This window comes from Mycteria americana, chromosome 24 (assembly GCF_035582795.1).
Source record: "Mycteria americana isolate JAX WOST 10 ecotype Jacksonville Zoo and Gardens chromosome 24, USCA_MyAme_1.0, whole genome shotgun sequence".
In the NCBI taxonomy this organism is placed as follows: domain Eukaryota; kingdom Metazoa; phylum Chordata; class Aves; order Ciconiiformes; family Ciconiidae; genus Mycteria; species Mycteria americana.
The window spans coordinates 1898829-1912135 of NC_134388.1; the positions used below are offsets into that span (position 1 = coordinate 1898829).

The window sequence follows — 13307 nt, forward strand, 5'->3', positions numbered from 1 at the left end:
CTCCGTGCTTATTAGAAGAAATAGCAATTCACAATGTATGAAGAATACATTGTAATATCATAGGGTCATCTACAAGTCTTTAAAATGGAAGCTTTTAAAAATGGTTGGCACTTGGAAGTTCATGTATGCTGTTCAAAATCTGCTCTGGGTATAGCTTGTATTGCTGCTCTGCAGCACAAGTTGAAGCTTACGGGGGGGAAACCATAACCATTCATATTTTTCTTTTGTACCTCACAAACCATCTTGCTTTAGGAGCTCAGTGGGCTTCAGAAAGAATGCAAGGTTTTATTGCTGACTTCTGTTATAGCAGAATATTTATGTGTGTTAAGCAGGAGCAGAATTTCTGAGCTGTCCAAGACTGAGTATCTTTACAGAATGTGAAGTGGTTGTTTAAGATGATGTTGTCCTACCAGCAGCCTGCAGGATGCTTCCCTTTGGCCTGCCAGTTTTCCTTGCAGGAGGTGGGGATCAGCTGTTCAGACCACAAATGCGACTGAAGAGCTAGGCTGTGCCACGAGCTTCCTCGCAGCGCCCACTAAGGACGTGGGAAGACTGTGGGCTTGAGAAAGAGATGGTAGCCACTTTTGGCCTCAGCGGTTTTGGGGCTGGGTATTCATTTCTACCAGCACTAACCCTTTGCTTAGGTTTCACATAAAGGTTTGTTTCTGGCGGTGTGGATGTATATAGCTGTTTTCTTTTCTGCTCCCCCCACCTCTCCAGTTACTGCTGCATGGGAGGGTTATTTCTTTATTAACACAGGCTGTGGTTCATGGTTAGGTGAAAGTTTGAAACTGTTACATCTGCAAGTAGAAATAACTCTTGCCATCTCTGTCCACTTGCTGTTGTGTCTAAGCTGCCCTCACCCTTATAACAGTGTGTTTGTACACTGGTGTGGTGAACTGGTCTGGTTGAAAGGTAACTAAGCCAAAACACTGCAAAGGCTTAGTTTTAGCTTAGGCCTTCCCTGACTTTGCTGTGTGCGTGTACAGGCACTGCTGGCACAAAGCAAGAGGTAGCTTTTGGGGAAGCAGTGGCGAGGCAGGTGGCTGTGTTGGTTTAAACTGTGAAGTGATGGTAGGGCCGCCTTTCTTGTTGACTTGAGTGAGAGCCCAGCAGTCCGCTCTGTCCCAGAATAAGCAAACACATAGTGCTGCTTCAGCTGCTGGAAAAGCTACAGCATCCGTGTGCTCCCTCCAGCTGTCATATTGTGGGAACAGCTTGTAATTGCCTAAAACTTAACGGAAAGGGCAATAGGACATACCAGTGCAAGGTACCGTTTTACCAAAATAGTTGCATTCCCCTCTATATTCCAATATAAACATTTTGCATTTTTTTAAACTAGTCTGTCTTTGTGCATAATAGAACGACTTCTTACTTATGTCTGGGCGATGTCTGGTTTACACAGACTAAAGCCAGTAGGTCATCCTACTGTAGCTGTCCCACGTGGATGTTGCCTTAGACACTCCTGCAGAGTGATTGCATGTTAATATATTTATCAGCCCCTCCTACACACTATCATGGGAACCATTCCCTGTTGCATTTGTGCAGTGTCCGTAGCAACAGTTGGAATTGCTGTGTGGAAAGGCAAAATGGTTTTATTGTGGTTTATTAGGTAGCTGCAATGAAAGTGCAAGTCCCTCTTGCAACCAGATCCACAACTGTCACAAATTCTGGATCACCTGTACTCATGCTATATGAGGACTACCCGGAGCATTTGCATCTTCTTTTCTAATGCCTATTTCCTTTGTTAACTCGGTAGTTTTACTATATTTTGGATCTTGGGCCAAATGTGTTTTTTTTCTTTTTTTTTCTTTTTTTTCTTTAAAAGTCCTTATGTAGCTGTTAAGGAGGCCATAATGCCCTCCATGTTTTCCATTTAGTTTTGTGTGACAATAAACTTACTAACTACTGAAACTACATCAAACGTGTCTGGTCTCTTGCTGTGTGAGAAGTGGGTTTCAAAATGCAGTCTTGGTAGTTCTTGCTTCCTTCACCGCTTCTCTGAGACTGGGAGGAAAAGAATGGACACAAGCTGTTCTCTGCAGATCTGTTTCTATACGTACTAATATACATGTATACTTGTGAATGTCCTTATACTTTCTTGATTAAGGGAACAACAGTAATTGGATGCTTCAGAGAAGACTTTTGGTTCTCATCTCACTTAGTAAGAAAACTTGTGCTTTGGTTATTGCTGTGGAAGCTAAATGACACAATATTGATTTGGGAGAAAATCTGGTAATATTAAACGAAGTCTAGCTATACAATATGGAATATTGCACAGAGCAGACTTTCCCTTTTCCTTACTCAAAGTGTAACCAGCATTTGAGCACGAGGCAAAGACCTTCAAATGCAAAGTGACTGAAGGCACTAGCTGGCAGGACTGCTGAGCTTGAGATCTTTCCTTTTGTTCAGCTGGCCCGCAGGCAGCTCTTTGCCTCTGTAGCAGCTGGAAATACTTTGGTTTTGGCTTTTCATAGGCTCTTGTCAACCACTGTTTGCAGGTGTATTAAGTATGGACGTGCTCTGGACGTAGAAGCTGTACTGGTGAATCTTTCTAGACAAGGTGTAAATTAAGTTAAACCCTGGGGGAGGAGGAATGCAAACTTCTGACAGGCTGAAGGCAGTGGTTTTGAGAGGGCATCCATGTGCCACGCAGAATGCTGGATGCTTTCCTGGTTCCTGTGGGGAAGCTGCAGCTGCAGTAGCTCACATTGCCTTTCTTGATGTCTAGAGAAATGCTTATCATCCTCCACACATGGAGGAAACCTAGGGGACATTAAAGAGGCACTTGTCCCACTAGCCTTCTGCAAGATTGATTGGCTTTTCCTAATCCATCTTTTTGATCTCTGCTAACCATCTTGTCTCCAGCTGTAACATCCTCTCCTTTGGATTTATGGACCACTGCCTGGGGAGAGAGCTGCCACTACAGGCAACCAAGCTGTTCTTTAAAACCAGGGGCTAGTGAGACTGACCTCTTTTGTTTTGCGAGTTAAGTAGATCATATGCAGATCAGAATTTGGCAAATCAAAATGGCTTCTGTTAATACATGAGTGGAGTCAGCCTTTAGTACTTGGGAGCCAGTGTTACATGGTTGAAGTGTTGGAAGTAGGATGGTATCTAAAGACAGTCATTAAAAGGTACGAGTGTTGCCATTGATTTATTTGTAACTAGCTTGTTTCAGGTTTTGTTTTCTCTGAATTGTTTGGATTCATCTGGTGGACAGTGACAAGCTTTTGGGAGATCTCTTCTTCCTGCTTTGCAAATGCTTGACCACAGCTTGTTTGTGCATTTCTGAAGAGCTCTGCTTTGGTCAGCTAGCCTGTTTTTGGGGGAGGAAGTGCGGGCTAGTGAGTCAAATGCTAAACTGGCTCTGCAAAGGTAAAAATTGCTTTTGCTATGGGATAGTTTAGTCCTGGGCACTCAAAGCTATGCACAAAAATGTTCCTATCTATGAAGAGTAGATAAGAGGTCTTAAAGTTCTGTGTATGGTGCTTTGAGAGCTACTGATTGAAGGCGCGTGAGCTGTATTTCTTTTTTTCAAGACCTCATCCAGATTTTCAAACCATTTGTTCTCCTCTCAGGTTTTCAGGTTTCAGCTTTTTGCTTCCTTTACCGTGTAGGCTGATCAGATCTCACAAGGATCCCTCTTTGCATATGGGGAAATGAAGTTTAGAAAAATGCAGTGTTCACCCCCAAACCCCAACTCATGCTTATCCCCAAGGATAAGCATAGTTTCATAAGAAGGACCTAAATATAAAAAGATGTGAATTTGGAAGGGCACTAGGGTGTTGTTCCTTGCTTCAGGCAATGACGGCTGCCCAATTTAATTAAACATGTTCTTTGTGTTTGAGGAAGAAGCATATAATGTTTAAATCTGTTGCTTTAGGTTAGAGATTCACTTTAGAGTACGAATTGTTGCACTCTGAGATAACTAGTCCTGCACAAATACACCCGAGAGTCTAGGATACAGTACTGGAATACAGAGTTATATCAAAATAATGGCATTAAGATATCCTAAGGGATGTTAACTTGAAAAAATAATGTAACCAAAACAGCCACACCTGGTGGAAGAGAGTGTAGTGCTTTGTATTCAGTGGGAATTACAAGCCTTCATAACAGCTAGCTTGTAGCAAAAATGTAACAAATTGTAATTTTCACTTTACCTTGCTCTTGTAGAGTGCCCTGCAAAACCTTCTGATTCAGCTCTTTTTATTAGAAATTTGGTGCTTTGTAGAACAAAGTTATGTATAGATAACTGAAATGTGTCTGGTACTGTTCATGTGATGCATAGTATGAGTGGGGCTCCTTTAGTTTTCTTACATAGCCGTTAGAGTGATAGATGTGATCACTACTGAGAACTTACAAGTTCTGGTCATATTGATGATTTTTTTTTTTTTAATTTGGGTTAGGAAACAAAGAAAATGATAATGATTACATGAAAATACATATTTGGAAAGAGCTTTTGGGCACTGCCTTATTTGGCCTTTAAAACCATGTATAGGGCTTCTCATATCTGCAAGATACAAAATGTCTTTTGTACAGAGAGGGCTGGCTGACTTGAGCATTGAAGCACGCAGAAATGTTCTTTATTGTTGTTTTGTGTTTGTTTTTTTTTTTTTTTTTTTTTTTTTAATTTCCCCCCCGTGATCAGATTGCTGAGCCTAAGCTGCAGGAAAAGGGGAAAAGGTCCTAACTGAGAACAATCACGATGGGAAACTTTTGGAGGAGAGGTGAAGGGGAAGATCAAACTCTTCAAAATTGCTCTATGGCCTAATCTCCACGTCCTAAAGGGCAAAAGCACTAATGCAGCTTGTTGATTTCTGTAGGAGGACTCTGTCTGCTTGGCATGGTGTGGAAGCAGGAGTCGTGCATGCTGGTAGGGCTTCTGGGCACTAGTGTACTAAAAGTTAACAGCAGTGGGTGTGTTTCTGGCTTCAAACTCTTAACTCCTGTGATTAGAGTTGTAGTAACATGTGAATGGAGAAATCTGTTGTAAGAATCGGAACTGCGAAGCTCTTCAGTCGTGCTGGCTGAAGCTGTTCTCCACTGTTTTCCATAGAAAATTGGATTGTCTTACAAGTGACTTTTGAAAAAGTGTCTGCTTTCTTTCCATTATTTTTCCAATTAAATGTCTTGGCAAAAACTATTGGATTTTCTCTGGGAGCTCACGTTTCAATTTTAAATTGCATGTTTAGGTTGAAAATAAGAACCCTTTATTATAAAGTTCAGCTGGAGAGAATTGACTGCAATAACTAACTTTTAATGTGTGTTTAGGGTTTTTTTTAAATAAACTTGTTATGAATAGCTTTGAGCATTCTCAATAATTACTATAGACTGCAACTTTTTACTTTAAATACTTAGTGCATAGACCACATTAAAGAGATAAGGTCTTGTCTCATGAAATAGCTTCCATTTATGTGGCTCAGAAGATTCCGAGGGCCTCTCAAGCTACATAAATACAAGATCATTGCAGAAGTACAGCCAGGCCAACGAGCAGCACGTAGTATGCTTCCCATCAGTGTGTAGGGGAGGAGGGAGGGAGAACAGCTTGGAGCAGAGTCGGAGGATGAATGGAACTCCTCTTCGTGACAGAGAGTACCGTGGCATCGTCTCGTGACTGTGAACAGAACAGATATGCTTCTTGAGACTCGTCCAAAAGGCTTCTGCACAGTGTAGTTCATGATTGATAGCCAGTCTGTTTGTAGGAGGCTCTTTACCAGGATATTTTACTGACAAAGCATTGCGAGTACGGATGCAGATGCAGCATAAAGCTGTGCTCTCACGGATGACTGTTTGCCAAAGTATAACATGACGTGCTTGTATAATGTACTTGCACTAGAGGCATAGCTGGCATGCTGGTGTTGGTCATGGGTCACTATAGCCTGAAAAAAGTAAAAACCAAACCAAAACCAAAAGCAGGGGTCTGAATTCGAGAAGCTTCAGGCCATCTTTGAGTGTGCTGGGTTGACTGTTGGCTGAGCCAGCTGTAAGGCTTGTCAGACTGCTGTGATTGCGGCAGAGCCATGGGGAATTGCCATCAGTCCCTCCCAACCTGCTGGTTTCAGTGTTCCATCCAGCGGGTCTGTAGAAGGATCCGGGTTAAAGCTGCTGCACCGAGCTCAGTTGCATGTCTGGCGAAAACCAGTGCATCTGCTTGAAAAGGTGATGGGCAGAGGCTGATGCTGGCTGGAGTGGAGTCTGTGGCTTTGGTGAAGTTTCTATTCAACTTGCCTTTTGAGTTGCTGAAGACTCTCTATCAGTGTCATAAACAATTGCATGAATACAGATGTGATGACTTGGTGCTGTTTAATGTCTATTCTTACTAAATCTTGTAACTGTAATGTTGAAATGGGACTAAAAGTTTCTCTAAAGAAAGGGAAACTGCTCTGTATTTCCTTTAGATCTGTTTCCTCCCCTTCCCTCCTCCATTTTCCATGGCCACCTTCGCTTTGAAGAAATGTTAGGAGATCATCTCTGATTTTGTTTGCAAGACTTGCATGACATCTTGGGAGCTTGTCTACTCGGACAAAGTACGTTAGTTATAGAGTATAGTAAACTTGGTAAGTGTTTCAACATGAGAAGTTTAGCAGCAGTAAATGTGGAACTGTTTTCAACTTCATTATTCCTAGATAATGACACAAATTAAACTCAAAGGCCCCTTCTGGCTGGAGTTTCCATCTGAGGTTGTGTTAGTAAAACCACTTGCTTAAATTGGATGATCTGTAGTTGTAGATGTACATTGTGTTTTTTTTTTTAAATTTATTTTTCACTTTTTAACCCAAGACAAAGGAAGCTGTTAATTTAGCAATTTTAGTCATTTATAGGGGTGTTTTCATTAAGACCTATAGGACAAGGGGTTTCTCCGTGTGTTCTGCTAGCACTGAAACTGTCCAAAACCATCAATGAAGAATACAACTTCTTCAGAGAAAACGGTTATGCCAGAATAAGCGTGAATTCACTTTTCCGGTATAATGTGCTTATGTTGATAAAGCATATTCTTACTATACAGGAACACAGTTTACTGGAAGAGCTAGATCAGCCCAAGGGGTTTCTCCTGTGATAATTCTGCGTGTAGCAAAAGGTGAAAATTTATAGGGGATGTTTATGGATGAGCTGACTGTCTTGGGCTATTTTTATACTTTGCAGATAAGAAATGAAAATAAAGAAAAGTCGTCCTCCTGTATGCTTTTTCTTTTATATGTGCACTGAGAGTCAGGAGCAGATTTTATAGTTCAGTTGCTTCCCTGTTTTCTAGGCCAAGATTTCTCAATAGAATTACTTACCTGACATTTCTGAACTTAAATTGGGTGACTGTTTATTGGTGCTGTTGGTTTCTCTTGGATTTGGGCTGTCCTAGTCCAGGCCCTGAGCGAACACCACAGACTGGAGGAAGCACAGCCCCAGATCTGTTCTGCATGGCTTGCGATGTTTGGGGCGTTTGTGTAGCATCGGCATGTTGTTATGAAACATGACCAAGGTAACGCTTAGCTTCTAGGCCACTGTGGATTTGATCCCAAATGTCCGGACTACTTATGTTGGCTGTTTCTCTGTTTTGATATTGTGACTGAAATGTTTTGTTTTTCTTTGAGTAGTCTCTCGTGTGACTCCTAGATAGGGGGTTAACTTTTTGCATTCTGAAAATAAAAGCCTTTCCTAGGAAAATAGGAAGTGTTCCTTCATACCTTCAATATAACAGACTTCAGAAATGTTTGCCTTTCTTTCTATCCCTCTCAGTCATGAGATTTTTATCCAGGTATCTAAAGGGCTGTGTACAAGTTTCTTGGAATGAGAACTTCTATAAGACTGGCTGATCCTAAGTATATAAACTGGTTATACAAGGGGAAATCTGTTTCCTCATGCAAATACGAAAGCTGTGGTACTGATGAAAAAAGCTTCTATTTGACTTATATCATGTCCTTCCATGTCTTGAAGAAATAGAGATAATCCCAGCCGTTTTCTGTCATCTGTCAATTAGTGTTTCTCTTCTTCCATTCACTCCCTTCCCCTGGAAGCAGTCCTCTGCTTTCTGTTGCCTGTCCCTACCCTTTGCTATAGAATTTCCCCCTGGTAACTCTATAGAAATGACATTTCTGCAGCAGAAGACAAGGGAAATCATTTGAGAGTGAGTGAGCCTTTATGCTTTTAACTCTGGAAGGTCCTTAGATACTAGACTCCTAATTAAAATGTCAAAGCCACTTCAAGAAACAAATGTCTAAATATAACCTCAACTTTGTGCAGATGGACTCTGATAACTAAGGCTTCACAAGATGGATACAACAATATATATAGGATCTCCTGTAACTTCTCTAAAATGGAATTTTTTGTAACATGGTGCATATATATGCCAGCTCTGAGGGCTTTATTAGCACGAATTTGGAGTGGCTTGCTAAACTCACTTGTGCTTCTGTTGCTCCTGAGTAAACTCCCAAATTAAAGTCAACAAACATCTGTGGCTCACAGTCTAGTGTATACTTGTAATGCACAAGTTTTAATGTGTTTTGTGCATGTGTGTGTTTGTTTTTCAGCTCATGAAAAGGTCTGCATATTGAGGCCTCCTTTTTTTTTTTGTGTACTGTGAGGTTTTTCTTTTTCTACACTCATATCCACCCCTACTGTTTATTTGATGCTTTATTTTAGAAAGCCATTCACTGTGCTAGAATCTTACTGCCCATATGGAGATGTGAGCACGTACCAGATGCTAGGTCGATGAAATCAGCTGTTCATTGTGGAACTTACAGTCAAGTACCTACTGCATACCAATAATCCTCAAGGGTATCAGCTACACAATTCCCGATTTCAGGAAATGACAAAGAAATAAGTAGAATGATAGTTCCTTCATGTAAATCTTCTAGTCCATATAAACTTGAAAAATGTATTTCCTTAAGCCTTATTTTTTCTTAGAGGGCTCATTTTGACGGGTTTAATGGCCTGGGTGGCAATCAAAGACTCCTTTCCTAGTATGCTTGCTGCCTGTATTCTTAAAAAGATTGTGATTCCTGTAATCTTCTGACAAACAGCACACCTGATGTCTCTTTGAAAACATCTCTTCTTTTCTTTGTATTTCAGGACAAACACCATGATGCTGCTCACGAAATTATTGAGACAATTCGGTAAGTGTTCAATGCAGACGTGGCTAGAACCCTTTCCTGTGCCTTACTGCATCTCAGTGAATGGATGTCTTGAGACAAGATATAAAGGAGGGCAGCAGCTTTAATTGTAATTTAGCAGCTTTAAATTATTTTCTAAGCTGAATTGATATTGTTGCAATACAAACCTCCCTGTCAAACAGACTTTGTTTTAACTTACCATATTCTATTCTCTTTTGAACAGAATTAAAAATGAGTAGTGATATTCAGCTTTGGTGCTCATGGCAGTCTGTATTCCGTCTTTAGAAAAACAAGGTTAAGAAAACATCATTGGCATGATGCGTTAAGTTCTGGTCTTGCATATCCTCTTCCCCACCCTCTCCCTTTCCCCTTGTTGCTGTGATGTTGCAGCATTGTTAGCATTTGCATTATTTGGGAAGGATGTCCCTATTAACATTCCTCTTAATTCTGCTGATAGAGTTGGACCAATGTGGGGAAAATGGGAGGATAAAGGTGAAAGACAAGTATGAAGAGGAGGAAGTCTGAGCATTTCCCCACACAGGCAGTGGTTATGACATGGCTTGCTGTTATTTCAGCAGGATTAGGAGGTGACTTACTGTAGAACAACTTTTATTAAATGCTAACACAAATTCCCCAAACACCTAAGGGATGTTAATGTGTTATCCACATTAGATTGTTTAAAAGCTGTTCTTGTTAACTGTTTTAGATCCATACCATACAGGCTTTCTTTGTCTGAGGACTGTATCTGCAGCATGCTTTAATGGTTGGATGGTGCAGGTACAGGTGAGGTACAAAGAATGGTGTTTTATCTGCATAGCCACCTGAGCTTGAAATTTGGTCAGTCACATGTGGCCTAGGAAAAGGTAGTGAGCCTTGTTTGCTCCCAGCATGAGTGTGAGAGCTAAGTGCTTGCATGGTAGTGTTGATTATATCACTTATATACATTAAATAATAGCATTTTCCCATGCTCTGTGGTGGGAGAGAATGTGTAATGGGACTAGGGGCTAGAGCTGAGAATTTTTCTTCTAAAGAAATTTCTTTTTCTAACTACAAAACCTCGACACAAGATGCACTGCCACTGCTACTTCCAGTTCACTTGTACTGATGTTGGTGAGATTCTGTGCCTTGGGAACTTGTGGCATCATTTGTCAGTACGATTATTGAGAAGACCCTTTCTGAAGGGATTTAAACAGATGTGGTACTGAAAGTGATTGCTGGAGTCACGGGTGCTAGTGCTTTCTGTGCAACCCTAGCTGAAGGCAAGGGGAAAACTGTGTTAGAAAGCAGTTGGGCCAAAGTAATGTTTCACAACTGTCTTTTAAGCATGATTGCGGTGAATACAGTGTGTTAGAAGGCTTTCATGCTGCCTTTGCCTGCCTTGTGCAAAGTAACCGCAGTGGGGTTATGAAAGTGGTGGGTAAAAGAATGCAAAGACGTATTTATCTCTTCAAGCCAGTGGTAAACAACTGTTGACTGGCCATTTCCCTCATCTAAGAGAAAAAAATTTGCAGAGATCAGAGTCCTAACCTTTTTAGGGAGATGGGAGACATTAGTCAGAAGAGAGTCAGCCATAGACAGAGAAGTTCTGTTTTTTACTTGCCTATATATTTATTTGTTAAGGGTGAATCAGCCAGAAGGAACCAGAACTGTTAGAGCTCTAGTAATTTTTTTTTTCCCCACCATTTTAATAGTGAAGCGTGCATCAAGGTGCATGAAGAAGAAACTGCCGTTCCTATTGAAATTCATCTTATGACATGCTCTGAGGTTTTTTGATGATGATAGTGCTTTCCCATTTTTATGTTTTTGGAGGAAAGCGTGTGCAAAGCTTATGTGGCTTTTAAGTTGTCTTTGAAAGGAATTAATCTTCCCCCCATTCCAAGAGTGAAGATCTCTTCTGTGAGATGCCATTGTCAGGTGCATTGCAAGTGGGTGCACACTTTCCATTTCTAATGGCAATGACATACAGGGCTTTGTTAACACAGGATGTAAAAGAGATCTTTTATCAAAATAACTTTTGAAAATCTGTTTTGTGTTGGGTCATGTAAGGTGTAAGAGCAGTTTAGAGCACTACACAGAGGAGAATATCCTTGCAACGAATGTTTGGTGGCATTGTTTTGGGGTGCTGTAGGAAATGTCTTCTCCACATTCAGCTTTGTCAAAGCTTGTTACAGTATCAGAATTCTTTCGAAATACTGCACTTCGCATTACATTTTATGTTAGATTAGCATCAGCCATAGCTTTGAGTATTTTTAGATGCATTGAATAAATTTATCACCTTGTTCTGAAGTTGTGCCATTTCAAGAGCTTTATACTACTGCCAATGTCTATGAGCACCTTACTGTTTACTCAATACAAATGCGAACTATTGCAGCTTTCCAATCAGCGTTTTGTGATGTCTGCCTTACTCCTAACAATATTGTGATCTTTCAGGTCTGCTGCAGCATTCTGTCTTAACATATAGCAATGCCACTTAGAATTGAGACAGACTGCCTTGTTATACTTAATTGGAGATGGTTTTATTTATGTCTTCTCTTGTTCCAGGTGGGTCTGTGAAGAAATCCCAGATCTCAAGCTTGCTATGGAAAACTATGTTTTAATTGACTATGATACAAAAAGGTGAGAGGAATATTTTTTTTTCCCACTGGGGGGACAGGCTAGCACGGTTTATAGTGAATCAGTTTGTAACTGGTTATTCTTAGATGCTATGAACTGAAGTTTTCTTTTAGAACTGGCTTCAGACTCTGCAGAGTTATTTTGGTAGGAAATGTGTAACAGAAATATTGGCAAAGGCTGTTGGATTAAGGACATAATTGGAAACTCCACACAGCAGAAAGTTGAGCTCTGGTGTACGTTGGAATTACTCACTCCAAAACAATGATCGGTATCTGCGCTGTTGGACTGTGTCCAGTGTTAGGAATCTGAATGGCACTGAGGTCTCTACTTTTGTAGTAACTAAGAATTCCTGTTTAGAAAGTGGCATGCCAGAGCTGTCTGTCAGCGCCACATCCTCTGCCTGCCGCAACTGTGGGAGGGTAACCTTCCCCATCCCTCCTCTGGGTAGGATTCAGCGCAAGTGGGATGTGGTTTGGGGAGGGGGGCTAAAGTAAAAGGCAAACTTTTCATACTGCTCTTCTGGGCAGTTAGAAGTAATTTTAAGATGCTTGTAGTTACATGTGAATACCTATTCCATAAACAGCTTAAAATGACTGTAGAGTATGTGGCATTCACCTCGAGGCTGGGAGAGGCAGATCCTGACCTGCAGTATACCTGTGGAGAGGTCTGAGGTTCTGTGTATCGACTTGGCTGTACTGAGGCTGGAAAAAGAGATGACCCTCAAGGTGCAGTTTACAAGAACCTCCTTAGTTGCTTTCATGGCAAAGACTGAATTTGTTCAAGTCCACAGCATGACTAAAATTTTAGAATGAGGTTTACAGATGAAACTGCATCGCTGTAATTAGTCACTAGTTATTGTCCTGAGCACCAGATACTTGTATCATGATCTGCTTAAGGTATTACTTCCACCTCTCTTAACTTTTTTTTTTTTTTTCCTTTAATTTCATTGCCAGACTTGTTAGTCCCTCTCTTCCTCCTGAAAAATTCAAAAGGAGAGATCAGGGTCGAACATCCCTTGTCATCAAATGCATTAATTCGGATTTGTTGGATTACTCACAGTGACTGCAATGCTGTAACTTTTGTAGTTCTGGCATCCTCACTGGGCACATTTAACTGGGTAGCATCAGTGCGGTCAGCAGCAATACCAAACAAAAGAGAAACCCATCTGTTCCCAAAAAGTCACACCCCACTTACCTTTCTGCAGCTTTTCAAGGAAGTCATAAACCTGTAATTTGGTAATGGTTTTAGTCATTTTACTTCCTTTGAAAAAATTTGTCAGGAAAATTACTTGTAGCAGATAGTCTGACACATGGATGCGAATGAAAAGCAGTGGATTATAGAAATGCATGCGCTGTGCAGGCAAAAACCCATTTCAGCCTCTTGCTTTGTCCTAACGTGGAAATAAACATGGGCAGTTGAAAGCTTGAAGTGGAAGTCGGCAGCACTCCTCGGAGAGGTGTCCTGGCCAGTGTAGTCGTAATGAGGATCACAAGAGACTGAAGAGCCACTTCCTTCTGATGTCCCCTGGTCCTCCTGCCCCCTTCCTGATTTGGGGATGGCCATGATTTAATTATCTTACTCCTGTAA

At 41.0% G+C, this 13307-nt stretch overlaps 1 protein-coding gene across 7 annotated transcripts in view; it reads left to right on the forward strand.

The window, feature by feature from the left end:
• The window catches only part of DOT1L (DOT1 like histone lysine methyltransferase), a 78512-nt gene that overhangs the window by 8389 nt on the left and 56816 nt on the right, over positions 1–13307 (forward strand). For 6 of the 7 annotated variants that reach the window (XM_075524470.1, XM_075524468.1, XM_075524463.1 and 3 more), the window contains exons 2-3: positions 9067–9110; positions 11649–11723. In XM_075524470.1, coding sequence (XP_075380585.1) covers positions 9067–9110; positions 11649–11723 — 119 coding nt within the window. Of the gene's footprint in view, positions 1–4831; positions 4877–9066; positions 9111–11648; positions 11724–13307 lie in introns of those variants that run through there. The other variant, XM_075524464.1, reaches the window with a different exon arrangement.